At 50.6% G+C, this 27779-nt stretch overlaps 1 protein-coding gene and 1 long non-coding RNA gene across 17 annotated transcripts in view; one reads left to right on the plus strand and one right to left on the minus strand.

The window, feature by feature from the left end:
• Positions 1 to 17737, minus strand: part of LOC109437220 (uncharacterized) — a 234836-nt gene extending 217099 nt beyond the window's left edge. For 5 of the 11 annotated variants that reach the window (XR_012497362.1, XR_012497359.1, XR_012497364.1 and 2 more), the window contains exons 1-3: positions 17566 to 17737; positions 1072 to 1112; positions 373 to 448 (exon numbers count right to left, since the gene is read on the minus strand). This is a non-coding gene — a long non-coding RNA (uncharacterized LOC109437220). Of the gene's footprint in view, positions 449 to 1071; positions 1113 to 17565 lie in introns of all 11 variants that reach the window. The other 6 variants (XR_012497361.1, XR_012497365.1, XR_012497367.1 and 3 more) reach the window with 2 other exon arrangements.
• Positions 289 to 26803, plus strand: USP2 (ubiquitin specific peptidase 2). Of its 6 annotated transcripts, none has more exons than XM_019716303.2 (14): positions 289 to 427; positions 8429 to 9237; positions 9476 to 9661; positions 21589 to 21639; positions 22456 to 22579; positions 22788 to 22899; positions 23009 to 23119; positions 23302 to 23366; positions 23581 to 23684; positions 23767 to 23847; positions 23973 to 24051; positions 24329 to 24436; positions 24606 to 24726; positions 25012 to 26803. In XM_019716303.2, exons 2-14 carry the CDS (start codon positions 8470 to 8472, stop codon positions 25097 to 25099), a joined length of 1998 nt encoding a protein of 665 aa, XP_019571862.2. In that variant the 5' UTR covers positions 289 to 427; positions 8429 to 8469; the 3' UTR covers positions 25100 to 26803. The 6 variants fall into 6 exon arrangements, with proteins under 6 accessions (XP_019571862.2, XP_019571864.1, XP_019571866.1 ...); XM_019716302.2 differs by lacking the exon at positions 289 to 427 and adding an exon at positions 2456 to 2588; XM_019716305.2 differs by lacking the exon at positions 9476 to 9661.
• Positions 26804 to 27779: the final 976 nt, after the last annotated feature.

Here is a 27779-nt window from a genome sequence, read left to right on the forward strand (position 1 = left end):
CTTCCAGCTGCCCCCTGGTGTCACATTCCATTCCACTTCTTTTTGTGCTCAGCCCCCTCCAAACTCGCAAGCTTTCCCTCCACGTGGTTCTCCATTTATCTTGCCAGGGAGACCCCTATGAGGGCGGGGCTCTAATGACGCCACAATGGGAACAAGCCAATAGCCGTGACGCTTCTCAGTGACGCAAATGTGGGGTGCGGTTTTGCCTGCCCGGGCGCAATGAGGCGGCTGCCCGCTGGGTGGCACCGATTTCCCGGGGAGGTCCTTTCTGGGCCCCCGGCGGAGGTGGAGGAGAGGCCGTCAGGAGCCAAGGCCAGGGAGCCCTCAGCGTCAGCTGCTCATTGCGCCGCGCCAGTACCAGCCGGGACTCACCCGCAGCTCCATGCTTGTGCCCGGCTCCACTCGTCCATCGTCTGAGAAGAAGCAGGTACATGCCACTTGTCGGAGGCTGGGGAGGAAAGATGCAGAGGTCAGTGCCGTTTGAGACTCAGAAAGTGAGGTGTCAACGACAGCCTAGGCAGAATGGCTACTAGAAATGTAGGGCGAGTGCCAGCTACTGGGAGGAGCTCCAGCTGCGGGTGCCAGTTGTGGGGCGTGGGGGGGGTGCTGCCAACTGACGGCCCAGGGTGCCAGGAAGAGCCATCTGTGTGCTGATCAGTGTGTTCTAAGGAAATGCTGCTTTGGCAGGTCCAGATCTCTGCCCTGTGTGGTATGTGGCCTGAGAGTGCCTCCTGGACAAGGACAATGCCTTCCTCAGGTGTGCATGCAGTTCACATACTCCCTGGTGGGGAGGGCTACCGAGGGTCAGTTTGCCAAAGGGGGTTGGAGAGGGAAAGGGCAACAGTGAAGTAGAAAGGGAAGATTTTCCACCAATCCCAAACCAGAAAGAGGCATCTTTGAAAATCTCAACAATCCCAAACCAGATGCAGGTGCTGTGCTCCAAAGCAAATAACTTTGGCCAAGCCAAGTCGTGGCCGTCCCATTGTTGCTGTTCTCTGAGGAGAGGACATCTACTTCCCGATCTGGCTGCTTCTAGAATGGGACTAAGTTGGAGATTGTAGTGATGCTCACCTCCCCAGGCAAGGGTATGAGAAGGTTCCCCAAGTTGGACCCTATAAAGTGGAGCAAAGGACAGCTGGTTAGGCTGGGGTTTGGGGCATCCCCTACTCCTTTGATGCTGTAGATGCATGCCAAACTGGAATCATCATGAGGACTGGAATGAGGGCCGGGGACAAGGGCATCCTCTGAAGTGCATCATCAGGACCCAAGCTGAGTCAGTAGTCTCTGCTGAAACAGGGTGGAGGCACCGCCTGGGGACTCCCAGTCCGCAGAGAGCGCCATCGAGAAACAGACTGGGAGCCAACAAGAGCACCAAAGCCCAAGAAGTTAAGAATCCAGCTCCTTCCTCCTATGACCCTGACCAGCCCAGTTCTGTGGCCTTGGAATCCTGAGCACTCCTACAGGTAGAGTGGAGCCACCCCAGAGCAGCTGGGCTTTCTCCTGGTAGCCTGGGAGAAGCCGCACTTGCTATATTTTTCCAGGCAAAGGGGAAAGGAGCCCAAATGGGCTTGGCCCTTCTTGGCTGAGTGGGCTGGACAGCTGGGAATATAGCAAACCTCATTTGCCCTTGCCAATTATGGGACATGGACCAGCTCAGAAAAGCCTGGGGCTGTTCTCTGGCATTGGAACAGGGCACTCTGAGGGGTAATGCCCCACATCTCTGAACCAGAGGTTTTTTCCCCTGGTTTACTTGGGAAATGCTACTACAAATACTACCACTAACTATAATAAGTGGAAGTATTCAGTATAATTATCATTTATTGTACTCCTAGTATATGCGAGGAAATTTACAAATATTATTTTATCTAATACTCACAACTGAGGTATAGCATTATTATTGACTATTACTCTAGTTTTAAAGATTATATAACTAAGGTTCAGACAGCTTAAGTGATTTGCCCACTGTTTCAGAGTCAATAAAAGAGAAAGAACTGGAATACAAGCCCAGGCCTAGAAGTCCATTATAAAAGAGTTTGGACTGAAAACCTGAGAGCTTGTCCCTCCTGCCTCTCACTGTCTGTGCGCCCTTGAGCAAGCTGCTGTCCATCTCAAGGTCTTCTGCATCTCAAAACTTAAGGAATTGGATTAGCTCTGTGGCGTCTTCCTCTTCTCTAATTCTGTGACTGACACCTCCTTCTCCAGATTTTTGCCTCAATTCCAGCCCCGTCCCTCTGCCCTCTTTCCAGTTGTTTCCCCTTGAATCCCCCTTTTGTTCCATGTCAAAATGACCCCCTTCAAAGAAAGAGTCCTCTTGGATTTCCTTGCCTGGCATGCTGGCCCAGCAGGGCAGACCCTCGAGAGAGGGCCTGTCACTGCCCCTTTAATTCTCCCCGGGTTTGGAATGCAAGTGAGTTGAGCTAGCCATCCCTCTGAGGTCAGATAAGATACTATATATATCAGAGTCAGTAACCTGAGCTCCAGATTACCCAGCCCAGAGTCAGACTCCAGTCTCCCAGCTCTCTACTGCGCTCCTGGCCCTGCTGGGGAAGGAGAAGCCCCCAGATCCTGTCCATTGCCCCCGGACACAGGTCAGTAGCTGCCCCTTCAGTATCTGAGCTGAACAGAGGACCCTGGATTTTCTATTGGGGGAACATTTGAGAGGTCGCCCCACTGGGCCTGGTGGGCAAGACCAAAGGCTCAAGGCTAAGGACAAAGTAAAGATGAAGTCCTGGAGGAGGATAAAGCCACTCTCCCCTGGGGAGGGGACACCAGGAGAGTGCCTGGACAGAGGTGGCTAGAAAAGGGTATTTAAGGATTCCAGTACTGCCTAGGGATGGGGGGAGGGGCATTTCATTGCCTTTTCTTGGAAGTTTAGGAGGCCTACCCCCTCTCAACCCCAAATCAGGAAGTGCCCAATAGGGACAGTACCCTTGGCCCACCCACTTCTTTTCCACCAATCAGAATTCTTGTTCTAATCTTTAATCTCTTTATTTTATCTCTTCTCCTGCCCGTCTCCCAGCCCTTGGGCAACTAGTGGGAGTCAAAGAGACAGAAATGGACCCAAATTTCCTTGGATGACCCCCTGCCAAAGCATGCAAGACAGGCTGGAGGGGAGGGGACAGGTTGAGGCTCCTGGGGGCCTGAGAGAATTAGACAGATCTCCTGGATTATGTGAGCACAAATATCCCCATTCCCCTTCTCCACTCTACCTGCATCCTCCACACCTGCTAGAATATCCCTTGACCCAGGAGTTGACGCATGTGCCCAGACAGTGGGCAACTAAGGGCAACTAAGAGTGAAGGTTGAAGAGTGTAGATGAAGGGAGACAGGGCCCCTCTCTCAGCCCACTCTGTCCTTCAGGTCAGCACATGAGCAGTGCCTTATTCCTTCATTGTTAGCAAGTAGCTGTGGGAAACTCTGACATCACCACTGTGAAGGTTCCCAAGCACCTGGCAGAACTGGCTGGTTCTCCCCACTCACCTGTCCTGGACACCTGGGCAGGAGGGAAGAGATTGAACCCTGTTGAGGTTCAGAGGTTCATGCCTCTGAAACCCACCTAGGGGCTTTCTATTCTATCTAGGCAATGACAAAGCCACAGAAGTTGGCATGCCTTTACCCCAGATAACAGAGCAGATCTGGGCAGAGAGGAGCCAGGAAGGCTGCTGGGATGTGGGGCATTACCCATCCCCTACCCTGAAGGCCAGGAGTGCCTGAGATTCCTAGGGAGCGAGTTCCTGCCCTGGTTGGGCAGGTTAGGGAGCCTTTCACATGAGCAATAGGAAATGACAGTGGCTGATTGCAAGGGGGATGGCTGCCCCAGGGGGATAAGGTTCATTTTAACCCCTGACTCACCTAGCCTGGGTACCTTGCTAGGTACCCAGGCTAGGTGAGTCAGGGGTTAAAATGGTAAGCAAAGCTGCAGCAAGGGTAGGAGGCTGGGGGCCTTGTCCATAACCAGGCCTTGAGCCAAGGGCCCTGGCTGGGGCTAGACACTAGTGCCAGGGGACACGTAAGAGCTTGGCACCACAGGTGAAATGGAGGCCTCCTGGACCATCTCTAGGCCGATCAGTATTGTTCTGGGGCTCAAGTTGCACCTGGCTTCACTTTCATTCCCCTGCAGTGGAAAGGCAGAAGGGCTGCTTGGGCGGGAGTCTACCTGCCATGCTGTTACCTAGACAGTGATGCCTAGATGCCCCCACCCTACACCACATGTCCCCCACTCTGTGCCAGCTCAGGGAGAGGTCAGGGTAGTGTAAAGTAGGGGGCTTGGCTTCAGGGTGGCTGTTAGAGGACAGAACACAGCTCTGTCACTCTTCTCAGGGTGACCTTGAGAAATCCACATCACTTCCACAAATCCTAGTTTTCTTATCTGCAAATGAACATAATAATAGCACCGACTGCTTAGAGCAATTGCGAGGATTAAATGAGTTAATCACAGTGTCTCAGAAGTCTTAGTGCAATTTAAAGCTTTAATAACTTCAGAAACATCATGCTAAATGTTTCATTTGAATATTTCCTTATTTAAATTCTTGTCTAATTTTTATATTGTGAATAAAAAATATTTTTAATTTCAATTAATGTAAAAAAATTAAACCTTCAAATGATGTTTATAAGTTTGAGGCATTTATTCTTCCAAAAGAATTAAAGCTTAAAACTGCACTAAGACTTTGGAGATACTCTGTATGAAGTGCACTTAGAACACCAGATATCTGGTCCAGAGTGTTCAATACCTGCCGGCCAGGGTGATGGCGCTTCGTTCACATGTCCTACCAGGAAGCTGACTGTTCTGTGCAGAGGAATGCTGCTGCCCCTCCCAAGAAGAGGTAACTGAGCAAAGTAAGGGAGAACTCTGGCAGAGCAGGGAAGAGTGGAGGCACCTCTGTGAAGATGGTGCCGAGGAGGGCCTTGGCAAGTGGACGGCAGCCTGTGTTGTCCACGGTGGCGGGCACCTGGGAACTTGCCTCCTAAAGCCACATGCCTGTACTTGCCCATTCTGGGTAAAGAGTGAAAGGAGCCAGGCAGCAGGGGCCCCACACTGAGCAGGGAAGGGGAGGGGAAAGAGGGATCCCAGCCAATCGGCTTGCCTCCCACAGCCCCATAAAAGGGCCATTCAGTTCAGACTGTTCCTATGGCAACCAGGAGACTCGCGGCCATGTGAGAGACTGTCCTGTCCTTGTGTTGTGCAGCAAGGCTAAGGCCAGGGCCCTGGCCCGCTCTCCCACGCAAGGTGCATTCTGCAGCCTCCAGGGTCAGCCCTGCCAGGTAATGCTAAGGAGTGCCAACCCAAACTGTCTGCTCACCTGGAAGGTACTGGCACTTTTCTCAAGAGTGAAACTGGAGGGTTGGGGGAGGTGATAAGCATGCTCAAGGCCTCAGCCCCAATGGGGATCCTCTCCTCAGACAGGGAACTGTAAGCCAGAAGTCAGTGCTGAGAGGCAGCTACCAAGGGGCTGTTAGTGGTAGCATGACACCCCCTGCCCAGGGCTGCTTCAGGGAGGGAGAGGTCTGTCAGTTAGTTGCCTGCCAGATTGGAACAGTCAGGAAAGCAGGGATTTAGGAGCCCTACTGTGATTCTGTGGACTAAAAGGTGGCTCTACCTCCAGCCCTCCACCTTTCCCAGTGCTACCTTGTTTCCCTGAAATAAGACCCAGCCGGACAATCAGCTCTAAAGCATCTTTTGGAACAAAAATTAATATAAGACCCGGTCTTATATAAGTAAATTATATTATAGTAAATTATTTTATAGTAAAATAAGACCGGGTCTTATATTAATTTTTGCTCCAAAAGACGCTTTAGAGCTGATTGTCCGGCTAGGTCTTATTTCAGGGAAACACAGTACATCGCAGCTGTCCCACGGTTGCCTGTCCCTGTCCAGGCCATACCTTGTATGGCCCCAGCACTTCTGCATCATCAGTGGTGCCAGAAAAGGTCATGAGCTTGCGGCACTGCCTGCAGAGTACCAATTCCCTGGGAGCCTTAGTGTAGGGGAAGGATGAGAGAGCCTGGGGAAGAGTCATGAGCTCATGCCCTGGGGGGAGGGGATCATATCTGATTGGCTGCCCAGTGTCCCAGAGCCCAGCTCCTGAGACCCGGAGTCTCTTTGAGTTTGAATTATTAATGGAATTCTCATCAATAGTGAAACAGAGCAGGACTAGTACCATCCCCAGCCCCCTGTGCCTCTGTCTCTTCCCCTGGCCTCCCTTAGCCTTCACGCTCTTCCATCTCTGCACCCCAGAAAGTTAAGAAAATGGGAGGAAAGCTTGTGGTTTCTCCCAATTTTGAATGACGTCCTCCTACAGTTCCTTTTCCTAGAAAGAGGTGAAAGTTGTACTGGAGGTGGGAACACAGTGAGCAAGGGAGTGTACAAGAAAGTAGGGGGTCCCCGGGCCAGGTAGGAAAAAAGTAGACAATCAATGTGGATGAGGTTTTTCTGATGCCAGACTGGACTAAGAACTGCTGGAGGTCACTGGCAGGTCTCAGCAGTTCTGTCCTGGGGCCTGCATGAGAGCTGCCACCAGCTGATCATCTACCTGGCACCCATCCTGAGCCTTGCATGCACTGAGTTTCTAGAGCTCTCTGCCAAGCCCTCATTCTCTGGGGCTTGGCACCAGCTCCTCTCTTCCCTAAGAGGCTGGTCTCCCAGCACGGGGTAAATTATGGGCTGCCCAAGCCACTGACTGCTAAACAGCTAGATTGTGGCCACTGCCTGCTCACCAGTCCATCTCACTAAGGGGCTGTGGAGGGAGCCTTGGTGCTCAGGGCTGAGGTCAGAGGCTTCCAAGGCCAGGAGATGGCCAGCCCTGACATTATTATAGGCCTACAAGGGAGGAGCCAGGCAGGCTGCCTGGCAGGGGCTGGGGGAAGAGATAATAACTACTGTTATTGTTGAGGGCTTTCACATGTTATCTTGTTATCTCATTTATGCCTCACAACAACCCTGTGCTAAGGATTATACTCACTGTATAGGTGAGGAAATTGGGGCTCAAAGTGGTTAAATGACTAGGGCAAAATCAACCAGCTAGTCAGTCACAGAGAGAGTGTCAGAAACAGCCCCTGCACAGACCACCCTGAGAGTCACGGGTGGCTTTGCTTCCCACCACCACCACCCCAACCTCCCAAGGGCCCCCGATAGCCTTCAGGAAGGAGTTCTGATCCTACCTGCTACTCTCCCCAAAGCACCTTTGCCATCCCGCTCCCTTGTAGATAAAAAAAGCTTGCATGTTTAGGGTGATGCAGGGGCTCTGGGGGTCCCCAAGTAAGCCTAAATTTGATGGGCAGGGATGAATCAAGGTAAAATGGAAAGAGTGCTGGGCTGGAAATCTGAAAGACCTGAATTCCAACCCCGGCTCCGCTAGTGTGTAACCTTGGGAAAATCAGCATCGTTTTTCCCACCTGTACAATGGGGAAGTTAAAATGGATGACCCTTTAGGGCCTCAAAACTCCTTAGTTCAGAGATTCTGTGTTCTGTCACCAGACCCACCCCAGCTGTAAGGACTGGGGGTGAATACAGGGAGTGCTGCCTGCAGTGCAGAATTTTAGCCTCTAGGGGGCCCCCTTTGCACAAGTTACTATCATCATGGACAACTAGGGATGGAGGTTGGTAGGGGAACTACTGGAAGGCCACAGCACCCTAACTCCACTTGAAGACTTAACTCAATGACGAGGGTGGGTTCTACCACATGAGAATTCCCTCACCACAGCAGTGACCATGTCCATGGAAGAACTCTGGGATGGAGTCTAGAGATCAAGGTCAAGCCCCCCTCTCTGCCACATGCTCACTCACCACTGCCTCTCCCTAGGCCCTATTATTTCCGCTCAATATCCTCCTTTTCCTCACCAGGAATCTGACCAAATGATCCTCAGGTCATTCCAGCTCAGACAGTTTATGATTCCAAAAAGACTTCTGCTCGTCCCATAAGTCAAAAGGCAGGGAAATGGTTTTAACTCTTGAACTATCTAGTGTTCTCAGTCCAGAGGGTGAGGGCTTTGGTACCCCTTCAACTTGGGAGTTTCTGCAGAAGCTGAGGATAAGAAGCTGATGGGATCTGGATTGGGATACTATGTGTTCCAAGCTTGGAAGGCTGCAAGGGGAGGGCAGCCCCTGCTTACATGGCTGGGTCATTGAGGAAAGCACTCTGAGGCCAGGGGGTGCTGAGACTGGTTGCCCTGCGTGGTTTATAAAAGCCAGTAACCTCTGTGCTTTCACTGCAATGTGAATGCATGCATGTGTGAGTGCAGACCTGTGTGCGTGTGTGTGTATGCACATGCATAAGCCTGTTTCTCAGTGGCAGGCCAGCCTCTTGTGGAAATGGACTGTGTGGTCCCTAGTTGAGATCTAAGGTTCTGGCCAACTGGGGATGGACAGCAGGTCCAGTGGGAGCCTGACACCTGGCAGGGCCCTCTGACAACTGCTTTCCTTGTCTTTCAGCCCATGAGGCTCCCAGTCCCCAGTGAGTGCAGCCCTGAAGGATGTCCCAGCTCTCCTCCACTCTGAAGCGCTACACAGAATCGGCCCGCTACACAGATGCCCCTTATGCCAAATCAGGCTATGGCACCTACACTCCCTCGTCCTATGGGGCCAACCTGGCTGCCTCCTTCCTGGAGAAAGAGAAACTTGGTTTCAAGCCAGGCCCCCCAACCAGCTTCCTCACCCGTCCCCGTACTTATGGCCCCTCCTCCATCCTGGACTATGACAGAGGCCGCCCCCTGCTGAGACCAGACATCATCGGGGGTGGTAAGCGGGCAGAGAGCCAGACTCGGGGCACTGAGCGGCCTTCAGGGAGTGGACTCAGCGGGGGCAGTGGATTCCCTTATGGAGTAACCAACAACTCCCTCAACTACCTGCCCATGAATGCCCGCGACCAGGGGGTAACCCTAACCCAGAAGAAGTCGAACAGTCAATTAGACCTGGCCAGGGATTTCTCCAGCCTGCGGACCTCAGATAGCTACCGGATAGACCCTGGGAACCTGGGCCGTAGCCCCATGCTCGCCCGCACGCGCAAGGAGCTGTGTGCCCTGCAGGGGCTCTATCAGGCAGCCAGCCGCTCCGAGTACCTGGCCGACTACCTGGAGAACTATGGTCGCAAGGGCAGTGCACCTCAGGTGCCCATCCAGGCCCCTTCCTCACGAGTCCCTGAAGTCCTCAGCCCCACCTACCGACCCAGTGGCCGTTACACTCTGTGGGAAAAGGGTAAAGGCCAGGCCCCTGGGCCCAGCTCCCCAGGGCGAGACACCATGGTGAGTTTGCCCCTTGGGGACCCTGTGATGGGCTGGGGAGGCAGCCACTGATGTAGAAGAGCCAGGTTGATGGAAGGACTCCCAACTCGACTGATGATCAAAAGCAGAGGTTTTCCTCCCAAGCCCTACGGTGGCTGCTCCTGCAGCCCTAGTCGGGACAAGACAGGGAAGTCACCTAGGCACGTCTGGTGCCCTCGTGGCTCACTGCCCTGCTCAGAGACTTTCCCACTCTCCCCAGGAAACCCACTTCAGGACCTGTGTACTCAACGATGATCCAGCAGTCCTCCCGGAAATACTCAGCTACCCCCATATACACTGCGATTCTTACCCGCTACTTTTTCATCCAACATACAAGGGTCCCATGCAGGCACTACCCCATCCTGGACTGGATGCTGAGGCCCCTAGACCTCCAGTGTCCCCTGTGGTAAGAGAGGCCTCTGTGCTCTGGTAGCATCTCTCCTCCAGGCTTTCACTTTCCAGCCTGGAGACCCAGCTTAACATTTGGACCCAGTCATTCGGGAAGAGGTACTCCCCTCTGATTGACACTGGCTGGCTCAGGACCAGGGTGCCTGGACAGCAGTCCTTACCATGTGTCTTTGGAGAAAGAAAGTGGTGGAGAATTTTTGTCCAGGGCTTTAGACAATCCAATACCTCTATATTCCAGTCCTGCCTGGGCTAGAATGAAGAGGCTCCACTGGAGACAGCAAAAGCTGGCATGGTCTCATTCATACCTAATCCATGAACACACCTTTTTGGGGGCATAGACTACATTCTGCCTTTGCTGTAGTTGTTAGTGACCCATGAGGTGGCGAGCACTCAGAGGATGAGAAAGAAATCATATCTCTAGCTCCCTGACCATGTGCCTAGGGCAGCACAGAACTCCGCTGACCCAATGATTGCATGTATGGATAATGAGTGTGTGGATGTGTGGATGGATGGATGGATGGATGGATGGATGGATGGATGGATGGATGGTGGGTGAATGGATGGACAGATGGATAGGCAAGCAGATGGGCAGGAGAGTTAAGTGTTCTATCTTCATAACCTTATGGACCCTTCCCCTACTCCTAGGGCATGTGCCTTTTTGAAACAATAACTGCATCACAGCAAGAAATGCTGCTAAGGGGGGCTTGTCCAGATAAATGGAGCAGGGTTGCAGGATGGGTGGGGCTTTGGGTCATAGACCTTGAAGCTTGGCATAACTAAAGGTCTTGAGAGAACAACTTTGATAACATTACCTAGAGAGTGAGTCTTGGCCTTGGTGGGCCATCTGTGAAGTGCCATGGGAGATACAAAAGTTGGTGTCTTCCAGGACGTTCAGACCCTGACAAAGCAGGGTTGGCTACATTGGAGGGCTAGTGTAGAAGAGTGGGAAACAACAGAGCTGGCCTGGAAATAGATATGTGCTCTCAGAGGAATATGTGCTTAGGTTGGAGCATGAATTCACTTGGGCATGTTCGGTGTTGCTCATCTCGAGGGCAGTTAGAAAGCGGCTCTCAGTGGAGGGGCTGAGGTCCTAGAGGTTTCTGAGGGGCTCCCCCACTTTGCTCAGGAGAGAAGGGCTCTTAATGGTATGCAGTGTTCTTCAAAGTGGGATTGGCAGACTTCATGTTTCAGAATCACCTGCAGGGCTTAACAATTCAGGAACCTGTGCCCCACCCAGATCCCCTAAATCAAACTCTCTAGGGATAGCCTGAAAATCTGCCGTTTTCACAGGCTTTTCAGGGAATCTTTAAGCATGCTGAGGCTTGGAAACCTCCTCTCCACAGATAAAATGCAGATCCACCCACAGTCCCAGTCATGAGATAGCAGGGTCTCCTGCTTTCCTGGAGTTCATACTCCATTGGGATTCTGCCTCCTCTCCACAGGCATGCCTCCCTGGAATCTGCTGCCCTCCACCTAATCTAAAGTGGACACATGGGCCCCAAGCCTACCCCCAGGGGCAGGGTGAGGGGAATTTTGAGAGACAACCTCAGGGGAATGGCAGATTACCCTAGGGCACTTTGCCATCCTAACATCCCTCCTTCCCTTCCAGAAACAATTCACAACACACTTAAGTAATGCTAATAATACCAATAACGCCCTACAATTGAGTTAGTGTTCCACTCTGAGCTCACGCTCAAAAAGATACTGCCAACAGGGAAAGGCCCCTAATGGGTCAATGGTGTAAGACAAGACCTTGATTTAACCTCGCCCCCTCTCATCCTCCCTTCCTGGAGCTGACTGCCTCTCGCTGAGGTGAGAACAACCCTGCTCATGGAGCCTGGACCACTTCTTTTCTAAAACCGGGTCCAGCTTCTCTTCACATCTGCATTTGGGGATCTTACCTTCTCATTTATTCACTTATGGTGCTCAGTTACTACCATGTTCCCCCAAAAATAAGACCCAGCGGGACAATCAGCTCTACTGCATCTTTTGGAACAAAAATTAATATAAGACCCGGTTTTATTTTACTATAAGACCGGGTATAATATAATATAATATAATATAATATAATATAATATAATATAAAATACCGGGTATAATATAATACCAGGTCTTATATTAATTTTTGCTCCAAAAGACGCATTAGAGCTGATTGTCCAGCTAGGTCTTATTTTCGGGGAAACACGGTAGCGGTGTAACCTCAGAGAAGTTCCTTAATTTCTGAACCTGTTTCGTCTGTAAAACAAGAGGGATCAGAGTTCCCATTTCATAGATTATCGTAAGAAATTAAAAGTTGCATGTGAAAGGGCCTGGTATGTAGTAGGTGCTCAATGAATGTTCATCCTCCTTGCACCTTTCCAGGTGCTTTGGGAGGCAATAGATGTATGAGCCTGGTTCCTGCCCTTGGTGCATTCACAATTCATTTGGGGAAATAAGGTCTTAAAATAGTTGCCATAGGAGAGAGCCCTCAGTGTTTTGAAATGTCATACGTGGTGGGAAACGGGGAGGTCTTCTGCAGCTGGGATGGCTGCTGTGACCACTGGAAGGAACAGTTTGTCTCTTTAACCTTGAACAACTCTCATCTGAGCTGTTTCCTCATCCATAAAAGGGAATGGTCATGCCTGCCCTGCCCACCTCACAGGGATGTCATAAGGCTCAAAGCAAATAATGGATGTGAAAGAATTTGAAGCCAGGACAATGCTATGGAAAAGTTTGTGTAAACTTAAGGGGGAAAAGATGATATTAGATTGGTACAAAAGTAATTGCGGTTTAAAAGCTTAAAAATAATTGCAAAAACTGCAATTACTTTTGCACCAACCTAATAGAAAAGGGTCATTTAGCAGTTGTCTAGAGTGGGGAGGGGAGCAGCCTTGGGAGGAACAAAGGCGAATGTGCATCCTGTGGCAGGATCCAGCCTGATCTGACTCCTCTGGGGCCCCTGGGGCAGCTGACTTGAACTACAGTTGGCATTCGTAAAGGGAGGTCAAAAACAGGCCCCAATGAAGGCATAGAACAGTTCTAACCAGACTCATTCCCCTCATTAACAATAACAGCCAACATGAACTTAGAATATCACAGGCTCAGCTGAGCACAATAAAGAACTAGTGAAGCAGGGGACATGAATTCTGAACAACCCCCCATGCTTGCATAAGCACCAACAAAATGCTAGTCCACGGGAGGGTACAGCTCAGCCTAGGATACAGATGGCTGTCCCAGGCTCTACCTTCTGTTTAAAAGGCAGGCTGAGTAGAGAAGAAGGATGTGATGGTTCACAACTGGTATTTTTTTTTAAAACTTTCACTACCTCCAGTGGGGACTCCAAGCCAGGTGGGTTGGCCTGCAGAGAACCAAAAGCCCAAGCACTCAAGCTGGTCATGTCCCCCCTCCACCCCACCTCTCCTGTTCCCTGGGCCTATGGAAGGACAAGCTGTTCCCACTGAGCCCTGCCAGGGCTGTGCTTTAACCCCTACAATCCATCCTAATCCTCCTCCACTCCACCCCTTCCCGCTGTTCCCTCCCCAGCCCTGGCATTCTGCCTGCCAGCCTCAGCCCTGCCTTCTCCTTGCCCTGCCCAGGCCACCCTCTCCTCTCCCCAAGCAGAGCTGGGGTTTGGCCCGAGCCCTCCAGAGTACAGTCACCAGGCCAGGCACCTGCTACTCAGATGCAGAGCCAGGGACTGAAGCTCAGAGCCTGGTCCAGCCTATTCTCCCCATGGAGTCTCTTCCACACCCTTGCCCTCTGCTCTGGGACCTGTTGCTAGGAGCAAAAGGTCTGGGAACCTAAAGTACCTGGATCCATTTGCCCCTGGGGTGGCTGCTGACTCATCTCTTAAAGCCTTGGTTTCCAGCTGTTCAGTGACAGGGAGATTATATAAGCTGAAGTCATGTGATTTTTCTCTTGGGTGGGACTTTGGACTTGACTGCTGCTATGCAGCGGCGAGGTGTGTGTGTATGTGTCAGGGGGGGAGGGGCGGGGGGGGGGCGGTGCTCCAAAGGGAACAAGCTAAGGATGGCCGGGCTGCCCGAGAGCTTCTGGGTGAGAAATGCGCCCTTCTTCTTTCGTCCCTTGCCTTTTCACTGTTTTCTCAGCCACACTGAACAGCATCCCTGCTGTCTTGTTTGTCCAGCTTGGCTGCCTAGGACCCTGGGGCCTGTCCTCACCCAGTCAGCCACGCTGAGAAGGCTGAACTTCCTGAGGACTTGAATTTGTGTTGACAGCATGGGAAGGTCACTCAGAGGAGACCTTAAGTCCCAGAGGGGTCCCATAGCCAGGATCAGTACCAGCTGCTGAGAAAGAAAGGGCAGTCAGTTTGTGGTTTGTGGTTAGAGTCAGCAAGACACCGATGTCTCTGTCCCTTAAAGACGGGCTGTGGGCTGTGACCTGGCTGGTGGCCTTGGTGCTACCTTACCCAGGCTCAGTTTCTCAATCAGTGCCCAGTACCATCCTCCCTGCCTCCTCCTCCACACCCACTCCAGGATGTCTTCATGAGTTAACGTGGTGCTAGGGTGAGGCTCAGCAATGCATAAATTAATCCAAGCCTGGCAAAATATTTCCTGCCCCTGGGAGAGCAGCTCCACTGACCATTGGCTGTAGAAATGAACATCATGTTCAGGGTCCAAAGCTGCACACGTGGCCCCTTGTACCCTCTCATGTAAAACTGGCACCCTGCACAGAGGTGTAAGCAAGAGAAGGAAGTGTGTGGGCCTCTGGAATCCAGCTGGTTCAGGCCAGATTGCCCTGAGGCTCAAAGGAGTGCAGAGCTTATGGCCTCCTGGGGTAAGAGTGATGCAGGGAAGCAGAGCTTCCTACTGGCCCTCCCTCCCAGGGCCCTTGTGGGCTGAAAGCCCAGCCACCAACAAGGACTCTGAACCCCTACCAGTTCAACCAGTCAATCAGGCCACCAGTCTGTCCATTTGCAGTGGTAATAGCAGCTGCCTGCTGGAGCAGGGCCACTGGCTTGAGACATTTGCCTGGGTCTGAGCAGTGTTTCCAAGCCCTGGACCAAGTTGCTCACTAAGATCTGAGAAAGCAGGACATTCTCAGTCCTGGCCTCACAGAGTTAACTCCACCCATGCCAGGAAGGATTTGAGGTGGAGAAAATTACTTATCCTACAAGGGAGGCAGACGAAGCACGGGCTCTGAGAAATGGCAGTCTCAGGCTACGAAAATGAACCCTGCTCAGATTAGGTCAGTGTATTTGAGTCAGAAAGTCACAAAACCAAAGCCAGATTCAGATCCCAGGAGACTATACTCCTCCCTCAATATCCGCTGGGGTTTGGTTTTAAGACACTTCGGATACCAAAATCCACGATGCTCAATTCCCTTATATAAAATGGTGTAGGATTTGCACTTAACCTATATTTATATATATAGGGTGTGCCTACACATCGGGGGATGCCTACATTGCACTTCATTCATGTGGATTCAGCAGAGTGCTTGGCATGTGGCAAATTCAAGTTTTGCTTTTTGGAACTTTGTAGGATTTTTTTTTTTTTTTCGAATATTTTCAATTTGAGGTTGGTCAAATCGGTAGATGTGAAACCCACAGATATGGGAGGCCAACTGTATATCCTTTACCCATCCCCCTTCATGAAATAGCACTGAGGAGAAAGGGTATCATGGGGGCTTGGCTAATTGAGAAATCAGCCACAAGCTTTTGCTGGTTGTGTCCTGCAGCTGTCAGACCTGCCTGACAAGATGACCCTGTGTGAATTCTTTCTCCCCCCCCCCCCTTCTCAAAGAGCTCCCATGCAGGAGCTTTCCCCATCTGGGCCTCCCAGCTCCCAGCAGTGCCACTAATGTTCTGCATCCCAGGAAAGCGGGAGAGAGCATGCTGGCAGAATGCCATGATGTCCTGGGGTGGGAGTACTCATATCGCTGGCCTAAGTCATAGGGAGATAGACCAAATGTTCCAGTGGGTGAGCGCCTGTCAGACAGCGAGTCCTGCAGCACCCTAATTCAACATGCAAACCCAGACTCATCCCACTTTCTGAGGCTCAGTGGTACTTCCAGGGTGCCCAGCAGAGCCTGGCCTGGCCCCCTTTAGAGATGAAATCAACACCATTTATTAAGAACCCACAAAGAGAATCCACAACCCTGCCTTTGAGGAGGTTTCAGTGTGATGGCACAATTAACACACGATCTAAAACCATTTACAGAAGCACTAGAGACACTTATGAAACAAAGATAACTATGTTAAGTTAAATTAATACAGTATAAATAGAATGCTAGCAGACTGAGGGTATGCAGTAATGGGGTGTTTAAAGCTGGGTGGCCTTCATTAGAAAAAGCTTTGTGGAAAACAGGAGCTTTGAGCAGAATGTATAAGGAGGTAATTGGCAGAGTAGGAAGGGCATTCTAAAACCTCCTAGTAGTTGTTAAAAGCATGGGTTTTGCTGTAGGATAGATCTGGGTTCAAAGCCCCACAAGTGTCATTTATTAGCTTTGCAGTCCTGGCAAGTCATTTGAACTCTTGAGACTTAAGGTTCTTCATCTATAAAACAGAGGTAATAGTTACTACGTCATTGTGTTATTATGGAAGTTAACTGGGATAATACGCATATATCTAAAGCACGTAGCCAGTGCCTGGCATTTAGTAAGTACTTAATCAGTGGCAGTTTTGTTTTTTAAGTGAGAGAAGGCAAGTGCTGAAGCTGAGAAATAAGAGCAGGTTGGTTGGCAGCAGGGATCAGAAAAAAGAGAGGGTGGTGGCAATGGAAGGAGCCTGTGGACAGACAGCCTCATAGACAGGGCTACCTGAGGCTTCTGGACTGGATGCAAGACAGGTGCCCTAGGTGTTTCAGTGCAGAAGAGTGACGTGATCAAATGCAAGCATTGCTGCAGACAGTGCAGGACTGTGGTTAGGAAGGGTATGTGCAGAAAAAGGCTGTTGGTTCTCTCCAGGGGCCCGGTTTGATCACTGCTAATGGATAGTGACTGTGAAGGTCACCCCTCCTAACATCAGCACCCTTTTTTGTCACCAAGTAGAAGGTCCTGCAGCTCCTGCCTCCTGCCTCTTGCCCAAGCCTCCCACCACTGCTGGAACACCTGGGGGCAACCCTCTATACTCCCCTCTGATTAGCGTAAAATTTGTGGGTGGCCTAGGGTACAGCCATACATATGTGCTGGACACATGCCCCGTGTGGCTGTGGTCATGGGCGCAGTGCGGTGCACATGTGGGGATGAGCATGCCAAGAGGAACAGAAGGAGGCCACCGATGAGTAACAGCACACACTGCTACCTCTCAGAGTATTTTTAAATGTTAAAAATACTGGCTAAAAATAGCAAGCTCCAAACAAGATACTTTCTCTAGGCAGATTCTGTGTGGGTCCCTGATAGGTGAGGCAGGTGGGACACCAAATAAACTACAAAGACCTCTGATCTTCAAGCACTGCTCCCTGTAGGATCAGAGTGTACCCTCACCCTCACACCAACTGAGCACCATTTCCCCACCATTGTATCACTTTATCCCCACCTCCCAAAAACAAATCAAAATTTGAGATTCTGTGAGGGATGGAGTTGGGTAATTGGGTAGGAGGCCAGAAAAAGTTCTTCCTTGGGGCCAAAAGGGGCAGTGACCTATTGGACCTTATAAAATATGAGCATTGCCTCTCTTAATAATGGGCCACACTAGGGCTGAAGGGAAAAGGGGCGCTCAGTCCGGAAGCCTTGGAAATCTATCTCCTTAACCTGGGCTCATCCACCCTCACGGACTGTGGATGCTGGGCTCCAAGAGGACCTGAGATCCGGCCCCCAGCCCCGACCCCACCCCAATGCTGTACAAAAGTTTATGTGTAAGTGCATTTTTCCCCGGAGAGACTACAGAGCTTTCATCGGGTTCTCAAAAAGATCTGCAACCTCACCAAAGTTAAGGAATTGAATATTGCCTTAGGGGAAGCTCACCCGGCTGACATTTTGTCTTGGGGACTTGTCCTCTGCGGGCCTCAAAGACAGTTTCTCCTGAGTCCCACCCCGAGACCGATCCGGGGCTGCGCGCTCCCGTCCCGCCCTCCCCCGAGTTGCGGGCCTCTGCGCCGGGCGTGCCCGGCCGGGCCGATGGGCTGGGGGCTGCCCCAGCGGGCCCGCCGGACCCCGGGAGGCGCGTGGGCCGGCGGCGCTGCGGCCTCGCTGGCGCCTGGGGGTGGGGTGGAGAAAGGGGCGGGGCTGGCTCCGCCCAGGCTCTGACGTCGCGGGGCCCGAGGCGCCCGCTGGGCCGTCAGTCGGTCCGGGCACCAGAGACGGGTGCAGGGGCTGTTGGCGGAGCGCGCCGAGGGGGTTGAGGCGGAGGAGCGCGCGGTTGGCCCGCCGCAGCGGTTACCGCCGGGCGCGGTGGACAGTGTCCTGTGGCGACCTCGCTGGCCTTGGCGTCCCGGCTGTGGGGCCGCGCGGCACACCCCCGCGCCCCTTTTGCCAACGTTAGGCTTGGGGCCGAGCCAGCCGCCCACCCCTCAGCATGCGCACCTCATACACCGTGACCCTGCCTGAGGAGCCTCCCACCTCCCCCTTTCCCGCCCTCGCCAAGGAGCTCCGGCCGCGCTCTCCTCTCTCCCCTTCCTTGCTGCTCTCCACCTTCGTGGGGCTCCTGCTCAACAAAGCCAAGGTATGCGGGGCCCTTTTCTGGGACCCCCACGCAGAGGGCCTGGGGTTCCGCCGACTCCCCGGACGCTCCCCTCCCCCTAGGCCGCCGCGCGCCCTTAGCCGGGGACGGATTCTTCCCCGCCCCCACCCCTTCTAGCCCAGGGTCTCCCGGCAGGGAGTGCCCCACCCCAGGTGAGCTCACGCTTACTCGCAGCCCCCTCTCCTTGTTGAGGTCCTGGCCCCTGAGTCCTCATCGCCTTCCCGGTAACCCCTACACCAGGTGGCTTTTAGCTCTTAATTCCTGGGTCCTATCAGGACAGGTGCAGAACAGCGTAACCTTGACTAGTTCTCGTCGTGTTAGGCAACCGGCAGCACGATGGACTCTGAGGATGCGAGTCCTCTAAGGCCGAAGCCCAGCAAGAAAGGGTGATCAGAAAGGGGCAGCCATCCCCACCCCCAACTGACCCCAAAGGGAGTTCTCCAAAAGCGTTGGTAATAGGGGTCCTTTGACCCTGTGAAGGGCAGAGGAGTTGCAGACAGGTGAAAAAGAAGGGCAACTTCCCTTTCCCTACCAGCCCTCCCCAGTTCTGCTAAATGGGCACTGGATGCCCCAAATGAAGTAGCCACCCCAGAGTAATGCTGGAGCTAAAGGCTGGGCACTGCCCACTTGGGGGAGAAGGGGCCAGAGCTTGACAGGTCTTATGTAACAGTCACCAGCTCCCATGTTGGCAGTGCATGCAACTGCCCGGTGCCAGGGCCACACCAGGCTCTTTGGCTGCAGCCAGGACTCATGGCTGATCCTCATGGCACAGGTGAAGTAAACAGGAAAGCCGTTTACTGGGGTCTTGAGTGTGAAGACACGAACATCAGTCAGCCTTTTTTATATGGCCCACCTCCCAAGATGTTTCCTCTGCATTAACCCAGAGTGGGCTCTTCCTGAGCCCTCTGCTCTCCTTCACTGGAAGGTGAATGCTGTCTGTTTACTGTGAAGGTGGCATCTACTTTCTGTAACTACTGTTACAACTAAGTCAAAATTAGGTTTGCTGATGGCTAATTTTAAGGCAGTTCCTGATCCAAAGTTTCTCAATTCTTTGCACATGAGTTCTAGCATACCAGCTGGACTCATTTCCTTCTCTACTGGTGAGGGACTGGCTGTGCAGGGTCTCTCCCAACTTCTCCAGTTCTAGCCTCTGCCTGTCAACCCTGAGGTAGGATTGTGTTCTCCTTAAGAAAGGTCATTCCTGGGACATTTTGTTCCTTTCTGGAATGGAAAGTGCTGACTTTCCCTGGAGCTCCTGATTTCCTATTCATGGCAGAAGAATATCTGGCTAGGCATAGAACAGCGCTGCTCTCCTCTTGGCTCCCATCCCCTGACTCCTGTTATCCCAACCACCTTCTACATGAGTGCTTAGAAATTGGCATGTGGTTCCGAGCGCAGGCAATTTTAAACAAAGGCAGACACCCCACACACGTCTTAGCAGTGCCTCAAAGCAGTTTCCCCCATCTCCCCGCCCACCAGACCGTTAGTAGTGTTAGATCCTCAAGAATAGTAACTTTGGATGATGACAGGTTCTTCCTGACCCTCACTCTGCTGGGTCAGAATTAAAGTGTCAACACCACAGAATGCCTCAGTAGAAAGACACCTCCAGTTTCCCATTTCCCCACCCTCACTGGTGCTGAGTGACTACTTTCTCAGCTGAGGGCCCACTGTAGTGGACACTGACATGGTCACAAGTGGTAGAATGCTTGGCTTGTACAGCCTGGTTAGACAGATGTTGTTTGAGGCACAGAGGGTAAGAACTAATGAAGTGTTGCCAAATATAGATGTAAGAGCGGGTATTCTGTTGTGGGTAGGTAGGCTTTAACATTTAGCTCTGAATGTGCAACACAGAGACTTCTGCAATGCTTTTGTTGGGCTCCAGAGGAATCCTTCTCCAGGTCTACCTGAAAATGCCGATAAGGTCTTTGTCCAGGAAATGCTCTCTGTTGTGGCCCTCTTACTGCAACATCAGGGTTTAGACTGTCAGAAAGGTAAGATTCAAATTTTGTGTTTGGGGCCATATACTGCTAGCCCTGGCAGAATTCTTCAAGGATGCTTACCACTTGCTGCCAACAGGAGTTTCTCTCTAGCTGCAGGTGGAAACCAGGTCTCTCTTCTGCGTATATTTCCTTCCCTACCTGTAAGTGTTAGACTTGATAGCTGGCAAGGAGGGATCTGCTTACTTGTGCGATTGGCAAGACAATTCCTGAAAAAAGCCCTCCTTCAGCCTGCCTCTCCTCTCCCCACTACCTTGATCTGACAACCTCATGGGCTTGGGCTTGGAGCTGCTGACAGCCTCTGAGGCTGTCAGCACACAGCATAAGTAATTTTAGCTGAGTTATTTCAGGCTCTTGTTCTGATCAGGGTTGAGCTGGCCCCACGCATGCCCCAACCAGGGTTGCTCTAGAGTTGCCTGCTCCCAGGCCCCCTCCCTGAGAGAGAGGGTGGCAGGCTCATCTGTAGAAGGCTTCTTTAACCCTTTGAGCCTGAAGGTTTTCTGACTCCTTGGAGGTAGGGCCAGGATTAGCCATTGACCTGGACAAACCATGCTCAGAGTCCTCGACCTAGTATCAGTTCTCGCTCCAACCCCCTCACCAGCCTCCACAGTAGGGAGAAGAGCAAGAGTGACACCTTCAACCAGGTGCTTACCTCTGCCGGCCACAGTCTGCCATCACAAGGATTCCAAGCCAATGGCCAGGCAGAATGTTGAAACCTGAGCCAGGAAGGGAGGATTCTCCCAGGCTTCAATCAGCCCTCAGGAGCTGAGCTCAGCTGGAAAGAATTCCACCTGTCTCTGGCAAGTCATAATGGCAGGCTGACTTGAGTTTTTCCCAGCTAAAGATCTAAACTCAGCTAAGATGTTTTGTCATTGAACTTTTCAATGATCTCTGAAGTGCCTATTGTGACAGCTGCTTTACATATTGGACATCGAGGGGTACAAATATAGGTCATTGAGATAGTGCCTGGATTTGGGACCTGAAATTGCTTGTAGCCAGGGAACAAATGTGTTCCCAAATATATGAATTCCTAGCCTCCAGTATGGCAGAGAATAAAGAGTAACGTAAAGATGGGGGGAAATACATAGTCCATAAAAGAAAGTAAAGTCCTGTTTTAATTATTGTGTGTTGAAAATAACAAACATAGCTCAATCCTCTTTCCTACAAAGTATGTAGACTAAAGGTTAAGAGAGCACAGTATGTGTGGCCTGATGCTTATGGCTTCAATGGGCAGAGAATTGCATGAGAGAGCTTAGCACAGGCCAGCCTGTTTGCCTTCAGCCTCATATGCCCTATGTTCTTTGCTTGCAGAATTCTAAGAGCGCCCAGGGTCTGGCTGGTCTTAGAAACCTTGGGAATACGGTGAGTTCTTCCCAGACTACTTCTTTCCTGGGGCCACCCCCTACTGTGCCGACTGGGACAATCTAACCAGTGTCCCCTCCTGGTTCCAGCTGATTCTGGGCCATTTGGCATCTGTCTGCCCTTCCTGGCTGGTATTTTACAGAATTGCTGGGCTCTGCCTCATCCCTGTCCCCAGCAGGAAGCACTACTAGAGGGGAGTTTCCCTTTTAACTGTCAGCCTAGCTACTTTCCTGGATCTTTCTCCTTAAGGACATCTGTCACTTCCCACCCACTTCTGTCCAGCTCACTCACACCCTTTTATACACCTCTGTAGTAAATAACCAATTACGTCACCTGTGCCAGCAATAGGAATTTGCCTCACTGACAAGGAGAGGAACTTGAGGCTGTGGGAGGATTCATTTCTGGGGTAGACAAACCTGAGGGACTTTGGCACTATTGTGTTTCCTCGAAAATAAGACCTAGCTGGACAATCAGCTCTAATGTGCCTTTTGGAGCAAAAAGTAATATAAGACCCAGTCTTATTTTACTATTACTTATATTATATAATGTAATGTAATATAATATAATATATAATATAACATAATATGATATACTACAACATAATATAATATGATATAACATAATATAATATAATATAATATAATTAATATAATATAATATAATAATATAATATAATACTGGATCTTACATTTTTGCTCCAAAAGACACATTAGAGCTGATTGTCCGGCTAGGTCTTATTTTCGGGGAAACAGGGTAAGTAGAGATGCCAGACATTGTCTTCCCATACATACTGATTGTCTGGATCATCCTTCGCAGTGCTTCATGAACTCCATTCTGCAGTGCCTGAGCAACACCCGGGAGCTGAGAGATTATTGCCTGCAAAGGCTCTATATGAGGGACCTCAGCCACAGTAGCAGTGCACACACAGCCCTCATGGAAGGTGAGGAACCCATCCGTGGACACAGTTCTGCTTCCCCCGTGGACACTTTTTCCACTCTACTGTTGCTGTTCTAGTAGTTGTGTTTTATATGTATCTCTCCTGTTTTTCTTTCTTTGGCTACTTGTTTTGGGATTCTAGTTTCAGAATTACTTACAGAAAATGTCTCACCGATTCTCCACACCCCCTCTCTACCCTCTCCTTTTAATAGAGTTTGCAAAACTAATCCAGACCATATGGACTTCATCTCCCAATGATGTGGTGAGCCCATCTGAATTCAAGACCCAGATCCAGAGATATGCACCGCGCTTCGTCGGCTATAAGTAAGGCCCTTTGCAGACATGTCCTCCCCGGGGTGGGTGGGGGGAGGTGGCAGCAACAGCAGTGTCTTGGGACTAGAGGGATTGCTCTCTGTCTTTTCTTTGGGTTTAGTCAGCAGGATGCTCAAGAGTTTCTTCGCTTTCTTCTGGATGGGCTCCACAACGAGGTGAACCGAGTAACAGTGAGGCCCAAGTCCACCCCTGAGAACCTTGATCATCTTCCGTAAGTGAGAGGAGAAAGTTCTGGGAAGCAAAACTTTACGAATTTGAGTTTTTTACCTACTTCTTCAGGGGTAATGATTTGAGGAGAATTTTATTTAAAATTAAGAATTTAGACTGATAGACCCTTAAACTTAAACATGGTTTGCGCTCTGACCTAATTGTCTTCCTCTCTCTGGTTCCTAGTGATGATGAGAAAGGGCGACAGATGTGGAGGAAATACCTGGAACAGGAAGACAGTCGGATTGGGGGTAAGTGCATGAATGGGAAAGAATGCCTGCTTTTTCTGTCAAGTGCTTTTGCCAGAGCAGAGCATGAAAAGCCCTAAGAATCTTTCTCCCAGGCAACCCTCTTTTCCGCCCAGTATCCAACAAACTGAGGCAGGAGCGATGAGAAAGGAGACGTGTAGAAGAGCATGTGCTCACTTCCTTGTGTTTAAGCATTGTATGTCCATCTCTTCCCCAGATCTCTTTGTGGGGCAGCTAAAGAGCTCTCTGACGTGTACTGATTGTGGTTACTGTTCTACAGTCTTTGATCCCTTCTGGGACCTCTCGCTGCCCATTGCTAAGGTATACACCCCTGTTGCCCCACTTTTGAAACTCCCACTCTTATCCTTTCTGTTGTTGACCTCTGACCTTTTTTCTCTCCCAGCGAGGTTATCCTGAGGTGACTTTGATGGACTGCATGAGGCTCTTCACCAAAGAGGATGTGCTTGATGGCGATGAAAAGCCTGTAAGTCACCCTTCTGTAATAATTTCCAAGAGACCTCTCTGGGAAGACGCTGTCACCAGCAAATCCAGCCCAGGAGTTACTGGGTTCACACAGTCCTCTCCAGTTCTGTTTGTCATGTCTTTCAGACATGCTGTCGCTGCCGAGCCAGGAAACGGTGTATAAAGAAGTTCTCCATCCAGAGGTTCCCAAAGATCTTGGTGCTTCGTATCCTTGGTGCTTCATATACAGGTTTACAACCTGTATGCTGTGTCCAATCACTCTGGAAAACTCCATCAAGGCAGGGACTTGACTTTAGAGAGAGACTGATGACAAGGGGCTGAGGTAAATGCTAACAGAGTAGGAAACAAGTAGACTTGATAGCCTTTCTTTTCTTGTTTGCTCTTCTGCTGCCTGAGGGGTACCCTCCCTCTTAGGAGGCAGTCTCCTCTACTTTGACTCTGTTCTTGCCAGCCTGTCTGTCCTTGACACACATGAACACCAGATCTGAAGCGGTTCTCAGAATCTAGGATACGAACCAGCAAGCTCACAACATTTGTGAATTTCCCTCTAAGAGACCTGGACTTGAGAGAATTTGCCTCAGAAAGCACCAGTGAGTATTTTTCAGCAGTTAGGGAAGAAACATGGCACAAGTATCTAAGATACAGATGGGAGACTGAGAGGTGGATGGAAGCTGCTAACCAGTGAATTTTGAAAACGGAATAGAGGCAGGAGGGGGAGGGAATGCCTTGGGGGCTTGAAACCTTGTGTTTCCTCCTCAGACCATGCTGTTTACAACCTGTATGCTGTGTCCAATCACTCCGGAACCACTATGGGCGGCCATTATACAGCCTACTGCCGGAGTCCAGTGACAGGCGAATGGCACACTTTCAATGACTCCAGGTGAGACAAAGGTCTCAGACAGGCCTCCTGGCTGTCAGACATGTGTACCTCACCCATCTATATGGCTTCTACCTTGACTGGATAGGATACGTCAGAGCCAAAAAGCCATGTAACATGTATGTTTCTGCTGCCCATTTGAAGAATCTCTAGAAGACAACAAAAGAGCTTGGCCTTGAGTATATACAAGAGACATTAGGGACAGGCCCTCACATTCCCTCAGTCACTCAGCTCTGTCCCGAAGTTCCCCCTCACCAGGGCTCTGACCTTTCCCTGCTCTCTCCACAGCGTCACACCCATGTCCTCCAGCCAAGTGCGCACCAGCGACGCCTATTTGCTCTTCTACGAATTGGCCAGTCCACCCTCCCGTATGTAGCCACCAGGAGCTACATCACTTTCTTCCTTGCCCGTGGTGGCCCCACAACCTGTTTTTTTTTTGTTTGTTTGTTTTGTTTGTTTTTTTTTAAGACAAAAAAAAAAAAAAAAAACAGAAACAAAAACTGACAAATGAGAGAAAAATAAACTAAAGCTGCCGAGCAGGAGTTGCTGCAGCCTGCCTGGTCAGGGTCTGAAGCAGGAAGCCAGGTGCTCCTGAGCTACACCTGGCAGGGAAGATCAACAAGACATGGAGACTGGAGCCAGCACAGTGACCCCTCGGCTTCTATTGTTTGCATTTTTAAGCTTGTGGTTTTTTCCTGAGTGTAATAAACAACAGCAGCCTTTGGGAGAAGATCTTTGTCCACTTGCTGTGGGCTGCAGCCCAGCACCCGGCTCCTCCGGAGAAGACAGCGCCCTCTGGAGCCCGATGAGAGGATCTCTGCCTGGAAGCTCCTGCGCCAGAGCCGGGTGCCCGGTCTTCACCTGGACCGTTTACTGGTCCAGAAGCAAGAAAAACACCCATGAGCCAAGAGCCATCTTAACGCTGCTAACTCCAGGGGGACAGACCAGGGGACACCTTTGAAAGAAAAGGTGTTTTTGGTTTTTAAAAGCCCACCTTTTTTTTTTTATTGTCATAACTAAAGTTTTCAGACTGGAGATGCTCTCCTTCACACCTCTTCACAGCTGAGATGTGTGCTGGTCATTTTTTTTTAATTCTTCAAATACAACTTTTCTAATGCTAGCCCCCAGTGGTGCTAGGTAGGTGTTGTCCAGGCCCCAAGCACAGCCACCTGGGATCTAACAAGTTTTTTGGTTTTTAGGGGTTTTTCAATGTTTTGGATGGAATCTAGCTGCCTCTAAGAATTGTGCCTTATAGTATTTGGGGACCAGGGGGTAACTGCCCCTCCCTGAAATATCCCTCAGCTTCTTCCCTTTTCCCCAGTGCCATGTTCAAACTGGCTGGGAGAGATGGGGGTTATGCCCTTAGCCCCTGGCCTGTTTGCATTGTAGTGAGATGAAAAGGGGAGTAGGTAAAAGGAGATTTCTTATGATAGTGTATCAAGTTCTTCTGCCCACTTCCTCTAACCCACCCCTGGTCTACTCCCCGGCTGTTTAAAGGCTAGCAAAAGCCCCTTATCCCTAAAGCTTCTCTCACCTTTAATTTATCCCTCGTAATGTACTTTCTCTCCCTGACCTTCCTTCCCCATCTCAGAGCCTCCTAGACATAGGCCCTTTGGACCGCGTTTCTCAGGGATGCCCACGCTGCCCTCCAGCTCCCCTTAGCATCCGTCTCAGTCCTACCCTGGGAGCTGGAACCTGGGTATTTTGAGACATCTTGCCTCAGCCCTGTGATTCTTTCCCATGGGCATGATTTTGCCCTAAGTAGTTGGGCAAAATTCTGTGCTGTCCCAGACAGTAAAGCTGTTCAGCACTGAGGCAAGGAGCTCGACGCATGGAGCTCTTTGCACCAGCACAGCTGGCCTGGCTTGTACCTCAGAGCCTGGAGCTTTCTAGTGCTCCCAGGAGGAGGCATCAGAGAAAGACACCCCGAGTTTAACTGGCCTGACACCCTTCTCCAGGGAAGACCTATGAACCTGAGCCAAAGGGCTGGTGTACACTTGTTTACTGTGTAAGCAAGAGTAGAAGAACGTCTAATGTACATTGGAACCTTGTACAGAATAAATAATAGCTTTGAGAAATACATTGGTAAGTGATGGAATCTTGATTTGGGAGGGTTTGAACCCAGGAAGAACTAGCATGTTAATGGCTGAATGTTTTACTGCTTCAACCAGATTGTAAATTTCAAGTTCTGGGGGGGAAATTACCCACACTTTATACTTTTCTGTAGAAAAGCTGAAGTAGTACATATTTTGAACACCATTCATCTGGATTCACCGATAAACACTTATCAATATTTTAAGTGCCACATTTGTTTATATACTTTATTCTTTTGAGCAAAACACTCAGGGGTAAGGTGTCATATCACCATTTCTAAATATTTCAGTGTCATGCGGGGTCTCAGCTCCCGCTCCCCACATAAGAACGCAGGCTATGGTGAGGCCAAAAAGAAACACACGCAGAGCCATAAATAGGGGAGTCATACCACTATATTCTTGCCGGCAGCTGGGTTGGAGACACGGAGCAAACATCCACCAGTACCCCAACAAGGGGTCTTCCTGCACCCCCGTCTCACTGGCAGCCGGGTGAGACACAAACAGGAAGTAGGATCCACACGATCCGCAATCCGCCTTCCGCTTTTCTGCCTGCCAACCAACCAACCAACGTAGCCACTGCAGTTATATCAGTGGCTAATTGGCTAACTAGTTACAGCTGATAGCCATCTACTACCTGAGCCAGCACCTTTCCTCGTGAGGCGAGAGCCTGGAAACTGCTCTCTGGGACTCTGTCCCCACACTCGGCATGCATCTCAGGATTATAAGGGCACTCTCCAAAATATATAAACTATCTTCACCTAAGAAATTTAGCATATCTAGTAGACATTTCTTGAAATGGACTGTGCTTTTTAACTGATGGTATGAGCACTCTGGTGATTCTCTGTTGACACTCACGGGTTCCTGTACAGACCTATGACGAACTAAAACAGGCCTCCAGCAGAGGCTGAATACAGCAAATTTTGCTCTTAGAGCAGAGTGGTTATAGTACTGTGGAATGATCAA

The sequence above is a fragment of the Rhinolophus sinicus genome, linkage group LG06 (assembly GCF_036562045.2).
Source record: "Rhinolophus sinicus isolate RSC01 linkage group LG06, ASM3656204v1, whole genome shotgun sequence".
NCBI classification, from domain to species: Eukaryota; Metazoa; Chordata; class Mammalia; order Chiroptera; family Rhinolophidae; genus Rhinolophus; species Rhinolophus sinicus.

Bases quoted from the DNA above. Each gene is read 5' to 3' on its own strand.
- USP2 (XM_019716303.2), top strand. From the start codon at position 8,470: ATGTCCCAGCTCTCCTCCACTCTGAAGCGCTACACAGAATCGGCCCGC. The intron at 22,580-22,787 runs GTGAGGAACCCA...TCCTTTTAATAG, and splicing joins ACACACAGCCCTCATGGAAG to AGTTTGCAAAACTAATCCAG. The intron at 24,052-24,328 runs GTATCCTTGGTG...CATGAACACCAG, and splicing joins CCCAAAGATCTTGGTGCTTC to ATCTGAAGCGGTTCTCAGAA.